Source organism: Planococcus citri, chromosome 5, assembly GCF_950023065.1.
Source record: "Planococcus citri chromosome 5, ihPlaCitr1.1, whole genome shotgun sequence".
Lineage (NCBI taxonomy): Eukaryota > Metazoa > Arthropoda > Insecta > Hemiptera > Pseudococcidae > Planococcus > Planococcus citri.
In genome coordinates this window covers 35500935-35525283 of record NC_088681.1, presented here as the reverse complement: position 1 = coordinate 35525283, position 24349 = coordinate 35500935, and the positions used below count along the sequence as shown (strand labels likewise).

The following is a 24349-nucleotide window of genomic DNA, read 5'->3' as shown; positions in this document are numbered from 1 at the left end:
TTCAAACATTTTTCAAAAAATTGAAAATCGACTTTGGAAATAATACAAAATTTGCAAAAAAAAAATAATAATATCAATGATGGACAATTTTTTGTCGTTTTTAGAAATTTACTAGAAGTCGAAAAATGAATTTTTGCAGCTGAAAATCTAATTGTTTTTGCCAAAAGATAACAATAATATACCCAACAGTCAATTATTTGTGCTTAATTATCAAAAATTTGACTCAAAAAAGTGGATTTTAGTGAGTCATTTTTCAACTTTTTTAAAAATTTTATGGAGCCTAGCAAAAATTGTTGGCCAAATAACTTCAACTCGAGGCTTAAGAGAAATTAAAAATTTTTAGGTCAATGCCTCACCCTCTCGCTGATCTTCACAAAAGCTCAAAAATTGAAAATTTTTCTACTACAATTTCATAAGTAGGTACCTAGTTTAAAGGATGAATAATTATCATTTTTAGAATTCGCCCGAACTTGACAAAAAGGGGGAAAGTGAACTTCGATCTCTTCTATTGGTTTAAAGGTGATGATAAAGTAATACCAAAGAAACTGCTTGGATCGAAAAAAAAACACGAAAATTTTTTTTTAATCTTTTGAAGAATTTTAAGTATTTTAGCTTCGGGCTGTTATTGGGGAGGTGGCCGTCTTGTTGGGATTATTTGGCAATAATGTTTTGCTAGACTTTATCAAATTCAAAAAACAAAAAACAAAAAAAAGTATATAGGTATAGTCTAATGTAGATTATTGCATATTCTTTCAGTGAACTAAATTTCAGCTTAATTGCAGTTGACGAGTTGCTACATACAATTCTTTTTCAAAAAATTACAGGGCTCAAGCTTTGAAGTGAGCCAACACAAAATGTTTTCAATATCCGATGATTTTTTTGAGGCTGAACTGAAATAAATCAACATGTGGAGGCTGAGTCAAATTTCTGCTTAAAAACTTATTTTGTGGATAAAGCAAAGAACTCACACTACCTCTGATAAATATTCACTTAAATATGTAGTAGATACACTTTGGGTACCTACATTGTACCTCACTTATAGCCACAAGCATCAAGTATGGCCAATATTTAATGGGACACCCTGTACACCTAGTCATACTATTCACTGAATCGACAGTTGCATGCGATTTGTCACACCTCATTGGTATTTTAAAGCCATGCTACGGTGTACGAGAAGCGAATCACCCAATACATCGGAAAACATACGGCACGATGGTCACATTGCTCTCAGAAGATATTTTAGGCGCGAAAATGAAACCCAGCGTATAGGTATAAAGAGACATAAATTCACATTTTAGCCATTCGCGTTAGGTAGCTACTATTTTTTTTTTTTTTTTGTATTTCTACGTTACACCGCTTACGCATGTATAGGATTTACAATGCTTTCATTTTATGTATATAAATCTTATTAAAAACAGGATATTAAAATTTACACTCGCCTTGCAACTGGAAAAAAATACACCCGATGAGAAAAATACGTCAGAGTGACAGATGTACTGAGAATTGTCGAGAATTTTGAATTATATTTTTTTCCTCGCCAGGGTGGAGGGTTTTTACGCGTCGCGCCGCTCTGCTTTTTATTCTGTCAACTTTTCGATGCGAATAGCAACAGATGAGAATACTAATGGAATCGTGATACTGTTTTTGTTGGGTGTTTATGGTTGTTTCCTTTTTTTTCTGGTTTATGATTATTAGGTTCAGCCCAGGGTTTTATTACAGTAAAATAAATAACTTGATCCATTTTTTATGTTAGCCTATGTTGGCTATAGGGGGAATTGAAATTTTTTTTCGTTCAAATTTCACGTAATAATTTGCGAATGAATTTCTTTTCGAAGATTGAAAACATAAACTACCTTATTGAAAAAACTCGTGAAAAAAATGGAGCAAAATCAGAAGACCTGGCCTCATTTTTTTTTATTTTCTGATTCACTATAAAATGCCATTTTTTATGGACTGAAAATCTGGATTTCAAAATTTTAATGCATGATTCTCCCCACCTGCTAATTCTTATTGAAATCAATGAGCCCGACGACGTTTGGGAAACTTCCATGGGAATATCACTCAAAAATGTTTTCAATATTTACGGCGAACCAAGTAGGCAACTCTTTTTACTCCTCACATAAAATCAAGGAGGAACCTGTTTATGAGTGGAAACCTTTGTAGTTTTGTGTTACAAATCTATGCAACTGATATGAAATTCACCAAATCAAGCTATTTCAAGTAAATTTTTCTTCAATTTATTTCCTTTATTTCATAAACTTCGAATTTAATAAACATCAAGCGACGCAACGTTTCAGAGGAAAATTTCAATTTTTTGATATTTTTTTCATTGACAAGTTATCATTTGCCAATTGGAATTGATATGATCGATGTGGATAACGAATCCCACTTCTAACGTACGTAAGTACGCGAAATATTGAAAATCACATTCGCAGGTGTGATCGAATCGTTATAGTCATTCGTTGGAAAAATTTACCCAAGGAACAAGGTACTGTGATTTTATTTCGAGCTTAAAATAAACACAATAAACGCAAAACGCCAGCTTTATTCATATTTTCAAGGTTAGACAACGCATATTCATCGATGAAACTTATGAAACTCAAAAAGAATATGGTGAAAAAATTAACGTAATAATTCGAATCGTGTGCTTCTTTGACGTTGCGTAATATCGATAGGTATTTTATGAAATCAGGTGTCTTTATCGCTACCAACGATTATTTTTCGGCGGAACGTTGATCCGGAACATTGCAAGCTGCTGAATACGACATCGATATCTTTTCGCACACATTTAAAAAATGAATTCTTCAACTTGGATAAACTCAGCTTTCGTTTTATTTCTATTTGCTGTCTTACATGAAGCATCAGCTGCCGAACCAAGTAAATCCGTTTTCATTTTTTATTCTAATTTTGTAAAAATACTCTGACACTTATATTATACGTTATTGCAAGTTGGACGTTATGAATTAATCGATCCATAATCAGATATCAATCAGGAAAAAAAGTAATCTAACGTATATTCAACCTATTCTTCATTTTTTCAGCCAAATACGCTCAAACAGTTTTCCGAGCACGACAAGCAGAAGCGAAAAGAAATCGTATAAAATACAAGCCAGATACTGGAGGCATAGATATCTATCCTGGTTTTATACTCGATAAAAATATGATCGACTTTTTGCCTCCCACTCTGAGTAACGATGAAAAATTAACTCAGAAATTTACCAGAAACGACAACGATTTCTTCAAAGTATGTAGAAAAAGTGATCAAACTCCAGCGGTGGCTAAATCTTTGCAATGGGGCGTAATAGATTCCCTCGCTGTGCGTGATGCAAGGCCTTTTTTTTACTCCCCCATCCCGCGTAACAAAGAGCATTTAGATACAAAAACTTTTGAATTCATGCAATCGCCATTATCAAGATCGGAGAAAGAATATTATAGAAATTTTCATGCTTACAATTTTTGCCATTACTCTCCTATGCCAGGGTTGAAACATGTTACAGAAAAATCAACTTTTGGCAAAAGTTATAATGTTTCATATGAATACGGCGCTGGCGGTAAACATTCGTGCGATTATTTCGAATTTGGACTTGAGGTACTTGAAACATAAGATTATAATAAATTATACTTACATATACTTAGAACCAAACTAACAATACGATTGAAGAGTCCATATGTTTTCTGATCACGATATATTTTGGTTCATTAATTTCAGAATATGAAACCGGAAAAACAAGGCAAAGAAAACTTTAATGAAATGTTTGAAAAGGTAAATCAGAAGCGTAATCTAAGTAAGCCGAGCTGTCTCGAGCAGCAACAAAGTTTAATTTTTAACAAAATTAATTCAGAAAGGTGTAGTCAAGTTTGCAAAATTTGTAAAAATTTGCGAATTATCCTTTCTTACGAGTAGAAAAGCTTGGTAGGTAGGATTGAAAAAAAAATTGCCAAAAGATTTTGACCGAATCTGGTGGAACCTTTCATTTTGATTTGAAAGCCTTCCAAAAAAAATTTACTCTCGCAGATGAAAAGAGAAGCATTCGAAAAAATTGTTGTTTAATCACTCAAGCCCTTATACTTACTTATCTAACCTGTTTAGAGAAAAATTATCTAGTTCCAAAAGACGGTATTTTGAGATTTTAGGTCAAACTAGGTCATTTCCATAAAAGTCCAAGATCACTTTTACAGTTTTACTAGTTTACACATCGCTCATTTTTGGGTAAATTGGTGCTACTAAATTTTTCTCGAATATTAGGTTGATTATATAGGTGCGCATTAATTACACTAAAACATTGAGAAGTATAATTTCCGGAATTAGGAAAATATTTGAAGAGTGATATTCCAAAACTCGCTTTGTCCATTTTTATCGAAGTTGGGTTTTTAGCGGTACCTGGTAGATGAAGTATTAACTCACATTCCTACATCATCAGCCTACCAAAATGAGGTGTTAAACTCACCTAAATAGCCAATTCACTAAAAATTAAAAAAAAAATAATGTTCCAAAACGCGCTTTGTCCATTTTTATTGAAATTTTTTTCAGGAGTATTTAGTGGATGAAGTGTATACCTACACTCCTACATCATAAATCCACCTAAATAAAGTGCTAAACTCGCCTAAAAAGCCAATTTACCTGTTTAAAGGGAAACTGTTTTTCCTCTTTCCTGAAAAGTTGTGAAAATGGACAAAGCGAGTTTTGGAATATCACTCTTCATTTAGTACTACAATAATGACAATTTTTTACTTTTATTGTCATATAAAATTTGCATGAAAAAAGACAAATTTTTGGTAATTTTCCTGTTTGTATTTGTTAAATTGATAATAGGTGCCTACCTAGTGAACAAAAAGTTTTGCGTTACCATATTTCAAAATATTCTTCCGGTTTCAAAAATTATATTTTATTTGCCCATTTATAAGCGAATTTGTGAATTTCCAATGGTTCAGTAAAATTCTGAGTGGTTTTGAATAATGATGCTATGTAGTTTGACGTAGAATCTCAAATAAGTATCTACTATCTTTTGAAGATGGGTCATTTTTCTCCAAAAAAAAAAAAAAAAATTGGAAAGAGACTAGAACGAAAAAACCACGATTTTTCAATAGTTACTCTTTTTTTAAAGGACAAAATTTTCTGGTACTCCATGTTGGATTAAAAATTTTTTTGAAGACTTTCAACTAAAAATGAAGATTTTCATTGGATCTGGTCAGAATCCTTCAACCACAATATAAAACACTTGTCAGCAATCAATATCCTATGTTTTCCATACCAATTTGAATTATTATAAGTAAATATTAAAACGTAGCATTACAATTTCAGGGTAATAAATGGACTGTTTTATATAGCCTCTGCTACGATAAAAAAAATTACGTCACAGCTTTCACAAAACATGAAATAGATTCATTCCATCTACTTCATCGTAAACTCAATCCTTATGCTGATGCACAAAAACACGAAAAAAATTTCGTTCCTGATGATATGGATAAATTCTATGATTTGGTAAGTTGAATAAGTATTTTTCTATGGTAATCATCTAATAACCTAAGAAAATTTATTAGTTACGGGGGGGGGTCCAGATCATGATCTTTCCAAAAAACCCGGTCCCCCATTCAAATCGGAGGCGGACACCTTCTGAAAGTTCTTTCGTCAGCTAGCTTCTAAATCATCAATTCATTTTATTAGGAGATTTTCCTCTTTTCTCCTCACCAATGACTTTTCTGCTTCACGTTTTAGCTCTCTTTCCACGCTTTGGGTTTTGGGCCCACGTGTTTTCCTAGTAGGCTATACAGGACCCCTTAGTTATCCCAGATAACTGCTTCGTGACCTAGAGTCTCTCGTAATCGGTCCGATTTTTTCCAGCATATTTTTCCATCTCTTCAAGTAAATTCATGTCCTAATCAATGCTAACTTATTTCTTGATAATTTTTCAAATTTTTGCAGGATAATCAATTAAAATCTTTGAAAACGAATAAACTAGATAAAGAAATTGCAGCATTCGATGAAGAAATGAATTACTTCGTTAGAGTACGCCTGGTTCCAGAATACGATACATTGTATGAGAGTTGGCAATACATAGTTCATAATTACCTTAACTATGCTCCACAATGGCGCAGTGTTAATTTAGGACAATGGCTGAAAGTTGAGCAAGACATAAGAAACATGGCTTTTAAGGTAAGCAGTGAAATACAAATTTGAAAAAAAATCTACGTCAATGCATTTTACTGTCCAAGTATGCAGCTGATCAATTCGGTGTCCAATTTTTACAGCTCGAGAAAAAATTAACAGTCTACACAGGAGTGTATTATAGAAAGAATCCGCCCACATTATCAATCGATTATATTGATGACAAAAACAAGCCAGTTAACAAATCATTACCTATACCTTCATTATTTTACAAATATGTTCATACTGCAGTTGCTGGAATTGTTATATTAACTGCCAATGGTGTCAGTGGTTCTATTAATGATATCAAATGTACGAATGTTTGCTCAAATTACGGTTGGACGTTAACCAGCTCTACGTACGGTCACAGAAATCAAGAAGAAACGGGATTAACTAAATGCTGCACACCTGCGGACTTTTTTAAGCAGCGTAATGTTAAGGATTTTCTTCCTAAACTCGATGATGATGTGCAGAAAATTTTGACTTATGGTGGACTTGAAGTAGATGTTGGTAGCCGACCAATAACACAAATACAACTTGACGAAGGTATGAGTGATTCTAATATAATTGGTGCGACACAGGTTCTCAGCAAACCAATTGATATCACTATGAGGGCTGCTTGGAAGAATAGCTTCCTGATAGGAGGGCCTATGCCAGTCTATTGATTAAGCACCTACCTAATATCTACCTATCTATAATCAAAGCTACCTATAATGTTCATTTTTTTTGAATCATTATCATTATACATATCTTAGAATAAGTAGGTTCAAGTATGATGAAAAAATGTTGCTTTAACCAGCACCCATATGATTTTAATTCGATTTTTCATGGTACCTACTACATATTATAGGTAGGTAGCTGTGTGAAAAATATTTTAAAATGCTCGTCATATAATTAAGAACTCATCTATGTATTATTGTATTTCAAGTAGATATACCTACCTATCTGCAATTTTATATTTCCTTATAATTCGTTTCAAAAAAATACAATACCTTGCTATACATTTGAAATGTTGTAGTTGTACGTAAGAGAGAAATCAATTTTCAATTTTTCCAAAATTTTAAATTTTCTACAGAATAAGACAGACGCGAAAATTAACCTGGGCATCTAAAAATCTAATAGGTACTTTTCGGTTTATTCCTTAGGTACCTGCTTAACGAGTTCATCCTCATTTCAGTCGATTTCCAAGACATGAAGACTTGGAGTGTGCTTTTTTAGATCAATACCTAACAAGGGAACCTCTTGAGGTGTCACATTCCGATTTGAATGGGACCGCGATTTTTGGAAAGAGCATAGTCTAAAACCCCCAAAACCGAATTTTCAACAGCCCAAGTTCATTTTTCGATTTTTGGCGAACGTTTGAAAATTCAAAATTGACTGTTTTTGGCGATTTATGCATTTTTGTAAAAAGTACGTACTTGATCAGTAAAAATGGTCAAAATAAATTCCAAAACTGATATCAATTACCCAAATCCAAATTTCACCATTTCCAGCCATTCTGGAGCCTCCAGCAGCGCGATTTTCAATTTCTCCTGAATTTTGAATTTGCTCCAGAAGGCGTGAATATAAAGTTGGGCAGCTAAAAATCGAGTTGTGTAATACACTCGACCTGTTTAACGAATTTGTTCACATTTGAGCCGATTTTGAGAGTGACACCTCAAGAGTGATTTTTTGACCAGTTTTTTTCAAAATTAAAAAATTAAAAAAATCAAAAGTTTCCGGTTTGCGTGGAAATTTTCTATATTTGCGCGAATCGCTGTATTTCATCCATAAATAACTCCCCAAATCCCAATTTCACCATTTCCAGCCATTCTGGAGCCTCCAGCGCGATTTTTAATTTCTCCAGAATTTTGAGTTTGCTCCAGATGGCGTGAATATAAAGTTGGGCAGCTAAAAATCGAGTTGTGCAATACACTCGAGCTATTTAACGAATTTATCCTCATTTGAGCCGATTTTGGGAGTAAACTTGATTTTTTGGATTTTTTAATTTTTAAAAAAGCTGGTATCAGAAAACCACTCTTGAAGTGTCACTCTCAATATCGGCTCAAATGTGGATAAACTCGTTAAACAGCTCGAGTGTATTACACAACTCAATTTTTAGCTGCCCAACTTTATATTCACGCCTTCTGGAGCAAATTCAAAATTCTGGAGAAATTGAAAATCGCGCTGGAGGCTCCAGAACGCCTGGAAATTGTGAAATTCTGATTTGGGGGGTTAGTTTTGGACAAAAGACAGCGATTCGCGCGGATTTCGAAAACTTCCACGCAAACGGGAAACTTTTGACTTTTTGATTTTTCAATTTTGAAAAAAGCTGGTCAAAAACCCACTTTTGAGGTGTCACTCTCAAAATCGCCTCAAATGTGAATAAACTCGTTAAATAGGTCGAGTGTAGTACATAACTCGATTTTTAACTGTCCAACTGCATATTCACGCCTTCTGGAGCAAACTCAAAATTCTGGAGAAATTTAAAATCGCGCTGCTGGAGGCTCCAGAATGGCTGGAAATGGTGAAATTTGGATTTGGGTAATTGATATCAGTTTTGGGATTTATTTTGACCATTTTTACTGATCAAGTACGTAATTTTTAGAAAAATTCCATAAATCGCCAAAAATAGTCAATTTTGAATTTTTTTCAAACGTTCGCCAAAAATCGAAAAATGAATTTGAGCTGCTGAAAATTCGGTTTTGGGGTTTTTAGACTATGTTCTTTCCAAAAATCGTAGTCCCGTTCAAATCGGAGTGTGACACCTCAAGAGGTTCCCTTGTAAGTATATTTATGAGAAGAAAAAAATCAAAGAAAGAAAGAATCAAAATCCTCCATTCGCAAAAAAAATTGGATTCAAGTAAGTACATACATACCTAATAGAAATCTTTTAATTGACCAAACTTTTCCACCTTATTAAGTGGGTAAAAATGACGGTCAAAAAGCACAGTTTTGGTGTCCTATTAGAAATTGACTCAAATTTGAATTGAACTCCGTAAACAAAGTCGAGGATTAAGCCTCAACTGAATTTTTAGCTGCCCAAAGAAGTTTAAGCTTCGTAACTTCTTCAATTTTCTTTGAAAATGTGATGGTGAAAAAATGCATTCCTGGTGTTCCTCTGAAAGTGGGCTTAAATGTGGATAAGGTCCTTTACAGGTCGAAAATAAGGCAAAATTCTATTTATAAGGCGATCGAATTAATTTCCACGCCTTTTGGAAAAATTCAAAAATTCTGGAGAAATCAAGAATTTGTGCTATTCACATTTTTACTGAATAAAAATTGAAATGAAAAATAAATCGCCGAAAGTTCGCCGAATATTGGAAAATAATTCAGCCTACAGAAATTTTATTTTGGAGGATTCAAACTCTACTTTTCCCAAAAATCACCATTCCTTTCAAATTGGAGGCGACCCTCTCAAAAGGTTCCCTGGTAAAACATTGAAACTGAGACAATTTATCACCAGGGCTCGGATTTTTATGCTGGAGCATATTTTTTGTATGCATGGGGGATAGGGAATTTTAATTATCTCCACGATTCATGAAATTTCAAGTAAAATGAGCCTAATTTGTTAGAGCATATTTTGGCATATTTCACCATAAAAGCATATAAAAGCATATTTTGGCATTTTTTAGGGAATATTTTGCGTTTTTAGAGCATATTTTACGTTTTTTAGTGGTTTTTAGGGAATATTTTGCTCAATTTCAAATTTTTGCATCAAATTACTATATTTTTGTAAAACCAACAATAGCTCACTCATACCTACTTAATTTTTTGTTCATTTTATTTGTTTTTTATTTCTTTAATAACGGAACTAGAATTACCTTTTCGTGATTTTAAAACGCTCTGTTTCGCATTTTTGTTTGTGAATTCTTGGTATTACACAACAATATTACTAAGATCGTATAGGAATTGATTTTTCCTGTAAAACAATACCCATATCGTTAAGGAATATTTTTACTTTTTAAAGCATATTTTGGCATTTTTAAGGGAATATTTAAGCGCATATTTTGGGTTTTTTAGGGAAAGAATATCCGAGCCCTGTTTATCACATTCAATTTGTAATTAAATCAAGTGGATTTTTCTTTGAATATTTTTATGAAAGTTATGAAAGTTGGCAAAGAATCTTGCTTTGAGTAGGAAAGTTGGCTATACCTAAAAATATTTTCAGCATTCTAACCGTAGTTTCCCATAGATGATAACTGGCATGATCTTTTCAATTTTTTCATCAATTTATGCAATTATTTGAACAATTTTGGGAATTCAAAACCCAATAGGACCCTCAACATTTCATTTGGAAAGCTGAAATTTTTTAGGAGCTCCTCCATGAATTTAAATGTAATACCTACCCACTACCTATCTCCCCTCTCCTATCATCTAAATTGGTCTTCTGGCTTTTCATTGTTCAGAAATGTAATTTGCCCCTCAAATTTCTTATGAGAACTCCTTTCGAATAATATTTTTTTCTTTTTAATACCCAATAGTAAGGTATATTAAAATAAATCTTGGGTAAGAATTTTCATCTGGACACTCACCTGAAACTTCGTGTAGACATGATATTTTTAACATATTATTCCTCATAACACTCATAATAATTCGGCAATTCTCTAACCACCGCTGACCGCTGAAATTCTCCATCACATTGTGGAAAAACACCCCGGAAACTGCAGTCGATAAAAATTTTTTATTTACATTTTTCAATATAAACACCGATACGTGCGCACGCATCCAAATCGCGCCGCCCCAATCATCTCCACGAGAAAGTTGTTTACACGATTCATCGTTCGGTTCTTCAGTTGGAAAAGTTTCGCGGTGGTGTGATCTGTACGGTGTGTGTGCGGCTTCTGAAGCGATTTTTATTTACGTGATCGTAATTTTTTCCGACGGTATTATTTTCGAATTTTATTACGCTATTGTTCTTGATTTTCTGATAATTTTAAATTATTTTCGATCGATATAATAATCTTCGCGTATAGAATAGTTCGTGGAATATTTCTAAATTCGGCGTTGGAAATTCTTATCTTTATTTCGTGCGGTATTTTATCAAAACACGTTGTTGTGTTCAGTGTTGAGTGATACTTATTTCATCTATTTGTGAATTTTTTTCAATACTCTGCATCGTCAATTGATTATATTATTGATAAAGATCGAAGCTAGCCATTGTTCGGAAAGTGGAACCGATTTATGGACTCGGGTTGACCAATTCAGGTGAATATTATCATCTATATTTTATAGATAGACTAAACTTAATGTCATCACAAATGGAGTCTACTTTTTAACTGAAAATAATTTAAATACCTTATTCGTGTAAAATTACAACAAAACCTTCATCTTGAGTAATAGCAAAACCCCATAAATAAAGTTCTTCGTGCAAAAGCATGATTATTCCGAACCACCTACAGAGATGCTGGATAAGTGGATACTAATTCACTCTTATCAGTGATCTGAAAAGTAGACACAGCTCGTAAAGAAATTTTCTTTTGACTGTTCGCGAAAAATGTACCATCTTAGTAATTTGTCGTCGATTAATCCGTACAAATACCTAGGTATACTTTTTATGGTCGTAAATAATTGAAAAAATTACTTTGATATTATCCGATTATACTTTACAAAGTGGTACATTTACGACAACAGTATCATATTTCGAGCTGCCGACAAAAAATACCTGAAATTATCAGAAAAAAAATGCAAACAAACTCGAAGACTACGCCTCGTTTTAGTCGTTTTAGCAAATAAACGAAAAATTATGCATTTCGAAAGTGTAGATTAGACCATGGTCCGCATTCGTTTAGTTCCACTAATAACTGAGCGCGTAATAAGTAAAATAGTAAGCGAGTATTCGTAGTAGTAAAGAAGTAGAAAAAAACCTCGAGTGTACGAGATACACATAAATGAATAGGTTACCGAACTTAGTAATCAAAATGTATGAGAAATAAGACTGCACAACGCCGACTATATTTATTGGAAACAAACATACATAAAGGTGTGTTTTTTTTTTAAAGGTGGAATATGTGCAGGTATAGGAAATGAAACGATTTTTTGTGTCAACATTTTGAAACTTAATCGTCCCACTGATAATCAGATTATCTTTCACCTTCGGAAACTCGCGACGAGGCTTTATTTTTAGGAATTTTGGTTATCGAGTGTGCTTCAAAAACTAGGTACCATACAGCTGTACAAAGTGTATAATTTATGACGATAGAGTTTAAATATTAGATAGATATTTATTTGTATCTGAACCGGTGCGATGGTGAAGTTGACTTGTAAAATAAATAAAATCAAATTAAAAATTTAAGTATCATTTTTAATGTTGCAAAAATTACGTGGGTTCCACTTGACAAACTTCCTCGGGTGAATTTCTGTTTACTTTGGATCATTCAGCATTGGTGTTATTGAATCACTCTTATTAAGATACATATTACCAAAACTTGATGCTAATTAATACATCTTACGAGATTTTTCCAATTCTACTTAACCTCCAAAACAAAAACCCACCGTAGAATGTGTGGTATAAGCATTATCTACTTAGGTACTCATCTATATCGATTAAATTCATATTTAGTGACAAAGTAAAACGATGGTGAATGAAATTTCAAAACTGCGAGAACGTTGATTTGTTTTAATGCAATTTTAAATGGAATATTAATGTAAAGAAATTGCTGGGGCTGGATTGGACTATGTTTCTCTCTAAAAAAAAAAAAAAAAAAAAAAAAATAGTGTGGAAGTTGAAAAATGAAAATATAAATAAAATTGAGAGGTGTGATCATTAACAAAGTGAGTAGGTAAACCATGAAAATTTTCGTTCAAAATATCTACATCTTTTCGTAAATCAATACTCTGGTTAATGCATCTCCTGTATCAAAATTTTATTATTTGTATAGAAAAAAAATTTCAAAGTAATTTAATTAATTCAAATCAGCTTAGGTTCTGGATCTTTTCATTTTTTTGTAATTTTTATGAATATTCACTTTTTGGTTTGAAAAAAAAAATGAAGAAATTGACTTTAAAAATGAGTAGGTAGGTAGGTAGATTGTTGGTTGCCTGCAAAAATAAGATTTAACCATGAATGATTCGAAAAATTATTTTGAAAGTTATCTAGTTCTATATAAGTTATGCATGTACCATTGGAGAGCTATACATTGGATTCCACTTCGACCAAAGAAGCTTTTTTTCTCAATCAAATAAAGAAAAGAAAATAATACGTATCTTGGGATTGGAAATTTATGATGAAAAAAAAACTGACAAAACAAGTCTTAAGTACAAATAAACGAAGAACTTTTAAAATCATTTTGACGTGGATTACCTACCTACCTACTTCGATTACCTGCAAAATAAAAAATGATTTTTTCAGATCATTTGTTATCCAAAATGTACGTCAAAAAAATTTCAAGTAGATATGTAAAAAATTGAAAAAAATCTCAACTTTTTTGCGAGAAAAAAAGATATTGAAAATTTTTTAATGGAGATTGGGAGATAACTAAACCAAAAAAATTTTGAATTTTGGAATAAGAAAAACAGTTCTGCGTTTGAGTATTTTTTTTTTTCGATCACAAAAGATTCATTTGCTTGGCCCTTCGTCAGAAAGGAGTTTTATGAATTTAAAAATCCTAAAGTAATCGTTCGACAAATTTGAAAAAGCCTAAATTTTCTTGCTACTTATCCCAAAAATATTTATCCTAATTAAATATCAATTTTCCTCACTCCTCAAGGCCTTCAACATTGAATTTTTATCTGTAAATGAGAAGCCACGTGGATCATATGTGTCAAAAAATTAGCAAAAGGTTCACTTTCGTTGTCTCTGCGTGTCGAACGCTTCACTTCACTTCAGAGAAGTTTTATCTGGCGCAAAATTAAACAAAACTGCAATACAAAAATTGGCCCTCCTATTACTTACATAGAAATCGAAAGCTTTCAATTTTCAATTGATACCGTCTATCTATATATTTTGATTCTGAGTATTATATTTCATTTTTTAATTCATTGGGCTGTTGAAATTTGTATAAATTTAAAACCACTAGATCATGTTGAATAACGAATACCTAAGACTTTATTTTCACACGTGATATTAAAATACTGAAAAAATATAAACATGAAAATTGTTTTTATCGAATGTTTCTGTACATTTTCCTCACAAGGGAACCCTCCCACATGATAATCTCCGATTTGAATGAAACTTGGACTGGTGGAGAGAGGACCTCAAAAAAACCCCATCCCCCAATTTTCAGCTGCTGAAGTTGATTTTTCGATTTTTGACGAGCGTTTGAAGTTTTGTGTACACAGGTAAAGTTGTTCTGTAAATTCGAAAAATGGCCGTTTCTCCCCACCGCATGAAGTTCAGCAGATGAAATTTTAGTCAAAGGGTCTATGCTTGATACCTAATTGACTAATACTACCGCCGGCCGGATCTGGAATTATCATCAGAAATCGAATTTTTTGCCCAAATTGCTGGTTTTTTAAATGCCATTGAAAAATTTGAAAAATGAGTCAATTAAGCTCTTCTAATGAACTTCAAGGGCTCAAATTTTGGTCAAACAGTCTCTGCCGAATACCAAATCGACTCATGCCATCATTGGCCGGATCCGGCCATCCGTTCAGGAAACAAGATTTTTTACTGTTTTTCCCCATGTTATGAATGAATTCAAAAAATGCCCGTTTCTCCCCACCACATGAACTTCAGCAGCTGAAATTTTGGCCAAAGGGTCTCTGCTTGATACCTAATCGATAAGTACTACCGTCGGTCAAATCTGGAATTATCATCAGAAATCGAATTTTTTGACACATAACATGAGAAAAAGTATAAAAAATACACAAAACTTCACACGCTCGCCAAAAATAGAAAAATCAACTTCAGCAGCTGAAAATTTAAGTATGGGGGTTTTTTGAGGTCCTCTTTCCACCTGTCCAAGTTTCATTCAAATCGGAGATTATCATGTAGGAGGGTTCCCTTGTCAGTAAAATTTTACACACACTGTTTTTTCACGTACTTTCGTACGTACTTTCGCAATAAAGCTAAAAAAACAGTGTTTTCATGGTTTGAAAAAACAAAAACAGGGAGCTGAGGAAACTACGAATTCTAGACAAATTGTAAATTCAAAAATAAATGTAAAAAAATCATCAAAATCCTTAATTTAAAATTTTCTGCTGTCAATCTCTCTTCGATGTGCAATGTAAGTATGCAAAAAAAAAATTGAAAAAAAATGTCAAAGGGCCCAGATATCTTGTAAACATTTTTTATTGTGCCTAAATAGAGTGAAAAGCTGATAATAGCGTTTTGCTGGGTCAATAAAAAAAAAAAAAACTCAGCAAAAATCCTAATTTAAATTTTTTTGCTGTCAATCTCTCTTCAATGAACATTGTGCATGCAAGAAAAAAAATTGTAAAAAAAATGTCAAAGGGTCCAGATATCTTGTGAACATTTTTTATTGTGCCTCAATAGAGTGAAAAGCTGATAATATGTTTCAATCCAGCTGGGCCGACGCCCGTTCATAGAGTCGCAGTTTTCCAAACTCTTTTAGAATGGAGGGGAATGAGTGATGGCTTATCTATAAAAAAAATTAAATAAAATTTTTTTGACTGTTTTTTTTTTATAATATCTGTAAAAAAATATGGTTTGCAAAAAATTTTGCTCAATGAGGAACTGCATACAGCTAATTAGAAATTTGATCTCATGTTCAGTGTGAGTTTTCAAACCATATCTAATGATAGGCAATCATCTCTATAGCACTTGCATAAATCGAACCCACATAATGACCCAATGAGCTAAAATTCCACCCATTACACCTTTCTTGAGCCCTAAAAGGCTGCTACTCCAAAATTCAAGTCGCATAGGTACCTACATCAAAATCTCATTTTATTTCATTCCTCATCGACGCAAATCGTTCAACATGCTCTCATATAAGCACCGCGAGCCACCAAAATGACCATTCCTCGTTGTAGGTAGGTACCTGTACTACAGAATGACTCAACACAGCAGTCAGCATCCGATTGCACTTTTGAAAACTAACAATTAACACCCTGTCGTCCTTTCTCTGTGTATTGCCAAGACACCGCGCACAGCGGCCTGGTTTAGACTTCACAGCACACCAAAGATGCTAAATTATATCGCGGAACCTTTAATCTGGCAGCGCCTCGGTACAAAAATAACCATCGGCTCGGTATACTAATTACCTGCGAACTAATCACTTATCATCGCACCAAACACGTCCGAATGACTTTGCGTACTACTGCGCTAATATTTTTACAAATATAACGACCAGTGTCGTATAAATTGGCTGTGCGATTAACACCGCCGCGGCAATCGTACATTATCCATAGGAGTAGTTACCTGTGTGTACTTTTTCTCACACGAGTGATCTTTCGTCACCCCTTAGGCTTCTTTTTATGTGCACTGTGCAGTGCAGGTACTCGTATTCCGCGTCTACCTGTATGATTAATATGTATACAGCAGCCGAGATAATCGTAATTTTTGGATTAGATTAATAACACGTAAGCTTGCTCGTATGCTGGGCCAAGCTACTGCACGCTTTCTAGAGTCTTCTGAACCGCTAAAGTAATTTAATTCTAATTACCTACAATTTTCACGTATAGAGCTAAGGTGACTGGCCGACGATCGTTTTAATGAAAGATTCCGTTAAGATATCAGAAGTTCGGTCATCAAAATGAGCAAAAAAGTAGCATCTTAGGTCCATAAAGGGATACATTATGTCCAAGTATGTTATGAACCTCTACTCTCAAGCTTCCTAGTTCTATACCCATCCTCGCTCGTTCATTTCAGTTTATCTGATCGTATTTTTAATTATTGCTTGGTATATATAGTAACTTAAACAATGTAAAAAGATACCTGCGTGAAGGATTTATCGATGGACAGCTTATTAATAAATTTTAATTTATTTCAAGTATGCCTACAAAGATTCATCACAGATTTTGTAACTCTTTCAAAGACTCGAGCAGTCGTTTGATTTACCCATTTGGTTTCAATGCTAAAAATCATAATTTTTTACACCTATTTCAATAACATTGTAACAACATGGCATGTACCAATCACACAAAATCTACATATCTATGCCTCGTGCATTAATTATTAGCAAGGTTATACGAACCAATCATACGGATATTACTATTTACGTCAATTTATGTGCGACAATGAAGTCGATCAATCAATTTCTTTGTTTTTACAAATTGAACAATTCTCGTAATTTCCATGTTAGGCTGGGTCATTTCTCAGTTTCTTGTCAAAGGTAATTGTTTCAATAGTTCCTAAAGTGATTTCCAATCTCTGTCTCTATTTTCATGAACATAGGATAAAAACCGAAAAAGAAAAATCTGGTATCTAATAAATGTATAAAAATTTGTCATTTTCAACCACCTCGTTGGGGAATATCAACCAAAGGCTATTATCTTCATCTGTCACACAACATAGTAAAACTTAAATTACCTTTTTTTTTCCGCTTTGCCTTCGCCTATCCAAACAAAAAAATATGTGAAAAACTAGGTACCTGCGAAAAAACACGATACCATCAATGTACTTAGTTCTCCCAAAAGACGGTCATTCAAGTAAGTACTTTTTCTAAGAAAAGGCGAAAAATTCACATTGTTTGAAAGTGTTCGGTTCGATCGGATGGTTTTTGTTGGTTGCTAGGATAGGACGTACTATAGTTAGTTCGTTAAGAGCCAATGTTAAGCGTTTACCTTTTATTTTGACATTTTTCAACAAAACGGGCCACTTAATTCGAACGTGGCTCGAATCCGTAGAGATTTTAAATGTCGCCTGTAGCTAAATACGTTCGGCTGACTATACGAGAGAAAAAGAGAGAGGTTTTTATTCTCTTTTCAGCACGAAGCGCCCATTTTCTCGTGCCAATGGCGCGACGACTCGTATTGTATCGGTAGTAATTATCGCGCCAGGTGTATCGGAATTTTTTCGCATAAGCTTTGTGGGTGTTCGTCGAGGATGTGATTCTTTTTCGCAAATGTTACGTCGTCGTCGTCATCGTCGGGTACGTTTACTTTGCAGTGTGGTTTTTGAACTGCGGCGAATCGTAATAAGTGCCTTTCAAAAGATCGTAAAATTTTACGAAAATAATTTCCGGTGGCGATGGCGGTGTCGGTAGTCGAACTGACGACTGAAATGATGACGTACCGAATTGAGCGTGAGCTTTACACGTTAAAGTAATCTGTTCCGTATGATTCGCAGACGGATGCGTTGACGTTGAGTTGCAGAGCTGTTGATGAGGCAGCGAAATAGATCTTTAGTACTCGAAATTCGTCGTCTCCAATCTGGTTGGTGTTTGGCTCACTGAAACAGCATCTCACTCGCACCTCAGAATCAAATTTTGAGCTACCAAAATTGATTTTTCGATTTTTGAAAATGCCATGTGAAAAATTCAAAAAATGAAGCTCTCGAACTGAAACCTAGCACTTTCTGATTTGAATGCAACTGAGCAAGATCGAAAATAATTCCAACCGAAACTATAAGGACTCGACTTGATTCTCAAATTTTTGGTGAATTTTTGAAAAATAAAAAAAAAAAATTTGAAAAGCTGTTTTTGACAGTTTTTTTCAACTTCTTCATAAAATATTTTATGCGTAGTTAGGTACTTAGTTATATATTTTCAAAGTAAATACCTGTTGAAAAATATACGTATTATTTCAACTCCTCTCCCCTTCTCTCCTCCCTATTTTGAATTTCGAAAATTTGAGTCATGAGAAGTAAAAAATATTGTTTTCTTTTCATCACAGGTCCTTATCCAAAATTTGCAATTGATCGTTTTTTCAAAATTCCAGGGATTTTGCGTGAAAACTACGAAATTCCCTGACTTTTCCCTGTCTTTTCCAGACCGACCTAATTCCCTGACTTTTCCAGGTTTTCCAGGAGCACGGACACCCTATTCATAGAAATCAAATGTGATAAAAATTTTTGGATTCAATAAAAATTTTTTTTAATGAAATAGCATCCAAAAGTAAATTACAAAGTTAAATTTCAGGTGAATTTTATTTTTCCAATTTTAATGATTTCTTGAAAATTTTCTAATGTGGTCCATTTTCTTCAAAAACTTACATGTAAAAATTTGTTTAAACTGAGCTGAAAAGATGACATTTCCGCAGCAGGCACCTCATTTTATTTGATCTCCTGAACTGATTTTTCGTGGTTTTGAGCCCTTATGGAGCCTTCAGCCAATTTTTAGACTTTCTAGTTCTGGTAAAATTGTTATAAAGGATCAAAATGAAATCAAATCAGCATCTCTTCTGTACAGAAAAAACCAAAAATATGCTGTGGGCTCTGAAAGGGCTCAAAACTATAAACTAAATTTCATGTTTGATTCAGTACTTGAAATTCGGTTTGGTGGTGTACTTATTGTTGGATACTCCTTCAATTTTTTTGTTTGCAGGATTCGAAACATTTTCTGTGCAAGAGTTGGTGACCTTTAAAAAATATTATTTTCATACTTTCAGCTTCATCTTGGGCATTTTCTGGTCAAGTTACATAAAATTTTGCATTTGGTCGAGAAAAACGTTTATTACTACCTATACATAACTTAGGTATTTTTATCCAGCGAGTCAAACTATTCTCATTTTTTAAAGATGATTTTTTTTCATCCTACTTCGTAAAAAATTTTATCAGCCAATAAAATTTAGAAAAATTTTCTTTTCCATTCAAGAAATCGACCTATAAATCTCGATTTCTCATTCAAGAAGCTAAACTGCCCCAAAATGCACTTTTTTGCAATGATCTTGCTAAAATGTTTCACGGTACTATTCATTAGATATTGGGTTGAAATTTTTCAAGACGAACCATTTTCTATCCTGCTAGATATGCCACAAAACAGGTAAAATTGGTAAGTTTGTATACCTGACCTCAGTGATTTTGTATAAACTCGATGCTAACTGTGTCTAAAATAGTTGTCACATCAAATTTTACGATCGTTGAGTATCGATATCGGAATTTTATTCTTATCGCCTTCGATAATGTGTTTCTCACTTCAACTTTATAGCACAGTCTGGCACATATACCACGAGTGTACACTACAACCAGATTTCCTATTTTTTTTTTTTTTGTCTTGTAAACTCCATTAAATTGTAAAACACGAACGATTCGGTGTTATTACACAATTTCTTAACATGCTACACCACACTATACTGCATTGCTGCACCACCTCTCTAGTAAAAATGATACAATAATAATGTTGAAAAAAAAACTGCTGGCAACACAATCGGCCCCATTTCGGAACCATCAAACTCTCACCTTATGTACCAGAGGCGTATATAGGCGCGATAACGTTATTAATCTTATTCTTGCTTTGCTTTTTCTTTCCCTCTGTAGTCTGCAGCGGATAGTATAAGTTAAAACAACGAAAAAAAAACCTCAACATTGTTTTAAAGATAACTCGTTATCGAGTACAAGTCGAGAGAGGAGATGTATTCATTAATCAGTTTCACTCACTGTTTACATAAATGTTGCCTTTGGTAACAGTGCTTTCCAAACAAGCAGCATAAGTACACAGATGTCTACATTCGACCAAAATGACATTACAACGTAGAATCGAAATGAACGTCTTCATATAAAAGCAAAATAAAAAGCATTTTATTCAAGTGCCACTCAATCATCGCCGCCAGTATGTACCTACATTGAATTGTAAATGAAACTTTTTACAAGCAAATACTCGGACCTTGCTCGGTACATGGTAATAGAGACGGTCGTTTTGCTTCAATGTGTTTAAATGGTGTTGCTGCTTGACAAAAAATAAAATACAAGGTGTCATATTACTCGCCTTTTTATTTATCCCTTTTTACAAATTCGTCTAAAAGCTTATCGAATTTCCACAACTCTTTCATGTTATCGTTTGCGATAAATTTTACTATATTAACGCTCTCCTCTTCATCTCCCTGCCACATGTACATACGTACAACCGATGCTTTTTATCGGGGACTTTGCTTATATTCATTTAACGTGCCGGCGAGCCCATTAGAACTGCTAACGACTACAATGGCTTCGATTTCTCTGTCCTTTCCACCTCTTTCTTATTCGTGTTTCCGTTTTCGCTAAATTAAACAGAGCACCTTTGTTCGCGATGCTTTTTTATACTACCCGCTATATCACGTGCTCGCTTTTGGGAGTTGTTAAGTTTTTTTCTTTTTCATTTTTTGTAAGCGTGTGCGTATTGCGTAGTGTTTTTCTGTTGTATAGTTATGAACTGGGATGTGTTGTGTAGTAGATGCATTGGAGCTGATTTAAATAGGAAGCGTGGTCTTTGAGGAATCCCAGAGTGATGACATGAGGGGTTGATAGATTTTCAGTGTTGCCAACCTGCATAATAAATTGAATTGGGCATTGCTATGTGTACGTACATAAAGAAATTATTAATACTCTCAAGTATACTCCACAATATGTTCTTATTGAATTTGACATTCTTTCATCGTTTTTATGCCTCTCAAAATACAAATTTACAAGAGCTTCGCCCTCGCTTGGGCCTGTTCTGTTTATACTTTTTCAAAATCAAATTCCTTCAAAAAATCATTCAAATTCTAAAATTTTGAAAACCAAAAAATAATCTACTCGTCCTTACATTTAAAAAAAAATCGTTTTTAGGCTTCTCGAAGTAGAAATTTTTAAAAGCTCTCGCTCTCGTTTCGCTCAAACCAATTTTGTTTCTCATTTTAAAATGAAAAAAATTTCACATTAAGACCTCCAAAAATCCAAAAAAGTAAAGAAAAATTTTCATATGTAATAAATAAATATTGCATCAGTTGGCAAAATCGATGTTTTTCTACCACATCAATCCACGAATTTTCATTCGACACCACCCCCTTTCAAAAACCTAAAAATAGCTTCTACTGTGGAAATGGGGTCCAGGGGCTTAACGTGATACATATCTCCCCTGAACTCTCATCAGTTCTCAACGCGGCCTTTTTGAATTTTCATTCGGTATTTTTCTACCCTATTCACCACCCCCCCCCCCGGTCAAAAAATTTGGAGCGCGAAGCCACTGCTTGCATGTTTGAATTTTTTTTTTTATTATTAAAAAAGTAGATACCTTATCAAAGTTTAGCTGTTTTTTATATCCGAAGAAGTATCCAGTTCCGAAGAGAAATTTATGAAAAAAACACCCTCCCTTCTGAAATTTCTTCTTTAATTAAAGTGTGGGGTATCCCGGTACAGAAAATTGGAAAAAATGGTCTGGAAAATCTAAAAAAGTCAGGTAAAATTACTTCCAGAAATGAGTGGACAACCCTGATGAAGCTTCGAGCACATTCTTAGATTTTTTTCTGTTTCCAAAGAGGTTTATAATTAAAGACTGAGAAAAAAAGAAAGATCCAATGAAGAAATTATTAGTCTTTGATAATTTACACGCATAAAACTGAAGCAATCTTGCTCACGCCAGTTTCCTGTAGTCAAGGAATGGGAGAGGAGATCACCTAGTCGAAATTTATTGTACTTCGATGTTCCCGTATGAGAATGCTGTGGGCGGATTTCACGAAATTTACATCCAGTTTGCAGTAATTTCATCATGTCATAGTTTCGTCAAATGGAAAGTAACATCATCGAGATTTCATCTCCCGCATGTCCCTCTCAATAAGAAATTTTCTAGCCTTGAAATTTCTTATCCATTGCTAATATCTGTTGAGAAATTATTACGATACGTCGATCTACGATACGAGTAATTTCAACTTATAGCTATACAATTTGCAGTAAAAACGTCGAATTGATCCGGCGATACTCGTCGCAGAGAAAAATATGCAAATTTTAATTAACCACCATAATACGAATACACATCCGAGTCGGGTAAAAGCATAAATAATTTCGGTAACGGAAGCTCGTGCACACACATACCATACCTTCAACATAGTAGGTATAGGTACCTATATGCCTCGCGAATAACGAGCACTAGAGAACCTCGTCGACCAGCGAGGGAGATTATTTAAATCTTGACCTTTTTAAATATTCAAAATTCGCCTACCTTATGTCAATTCACGCGTCAGTTTTTATTTTTACCCAACGTTGTTGCGCCATGTACGATATAATACGTGTCATCGTAATACGGTCATTTTTCACGTCATAAGTGGTCACTCGAAGAGTTCGCTTTCATTTCCCCGGTGGCCAAAGCTGCCTCGCTTACTCGTATATGTATGAAAGACAGATATGGAAAAGTTCGTTCATCATAAATAATATATTGTTTTTTCGTCAAATATGTCAAAATTGTTCAGTTTCATGGCAGACTGTAGATATATAGTTTTTATATGCGAAGCTTTTTTTACTCTGCTCGTCAGCACAGTTTATAAAGTAAACGAAGGTTAATTCTGTAATGAATTTTATATCGCCGACGAGGCACTGAAATGAAGAGATAGGGAAAAATTGAAATATTCGAAATGCTATATTTGAAAATTGTCAATCACTCGGAACCGGTGACCTAAATTGATTGGAATCGAGAGTACCGATTTTTTGTTTATTTTTAGCTACTGGTAACATGAAATCAAAACGCTTTTATTCCCAAAAATGTTACCTATTCGAGTTATGTGTGTTATGGTGACCATCTAAAAGGTACTAAATGAGAAGATTCTACCATAGTCTCATACCTAAAGGGCTGAAGAGATATGAGACATGATTTTTTAAAATTTTGACATTCTAGTATCTGCGCTATCTTGGCTTTTTACCCAGTCTATGTTCTCCATATCGTGGTATGTTAAGAAAGCATCCCATCCGCGAGTCATACCCTCGAAAGAATCCTATTCTAATTCGTGCACTTACCACAACAAAGAAGAGTTCGCGACCACGAAGTGAGACCTAAGTGCTTTAAAATTTCAGTGTAAAATTGTGTGGAATTGAACAAACGAGAGAAGAAGCCTTTGTAAAGGAGCAAAGCGAGCACCACGTTCGCGTTTTGAGAAACGCCATAGGGAGCATAGGCTACACGATTACGAAATATGGTTACCGATAATTTTGCGGTTAGCGTCCTACGGTTTTGAGCCCGCTCATAACAATAGATGAGAGATTCGGTGCGTTCACGCGGGTACCTATGCTACCTACGGTGATATACACAACGACGTGCTTGGTTCACCAGGTATATGCTGACGTGGGTTACTAATTAATTGGGGATTTAATTAATAGCGTAAACGTTGATGGGAAATAGGAAAAATGGGCTGCGGTTCGCAGCTGTCGGCGCGGCGCGGCGGCGTGGCGGTATTTTCTTCTCCAGGTGGTTAATGGGACGACGAAGAGGAGGTGGTAGG

The 24349-nt window shown here is 34.1% G+C and overlaps 2 protein-coding genes across 4 annotated transcripts in view; both read left to right on the top strand.

The window, feature by feature from the left end:
* Positions 1-2702: 2702 nt before the first annotated feature.
* Positions 2703-7136, top strand: LOC135847363 (uncharacterized). The gene is made up of 6 exons (XM_065366841.1): positions 2703-2877; positions 3042-3589; positions 3710-3763; positions 5303-5482; positions 5924-6154; positions 6250-7136. Exons 1-6 carry the CDS (start codon positions 2796-2798, stop codon positions 6808-6810), a joined length of 1656 nt encoding a protein of 551 aa, XP_065222913.1. The 5' UTR covers positions 2703-2795; the 3' UTR covers positions 6811-7136.
* Positions 7137-10906: 3770 nt separating this feature from the next.
* Ddr (discoidin domain-containing receptor 2) overlaps positions 10907-24349 on the top strand; it is a 283685-nt gene continuing 270242 nt past the window's right edge. For all 3 annotated transcript variants that reach the window (XM_065365262.1, XM_065365264.1, XM_065365260.1), the window contains exon 1: positions 10907-11332. The gene's annotated coding sequence lies outside the window, so the exon portion shown is untranslated. The remainder of the gene's footprint in view (positions 11333-24349) is intronic.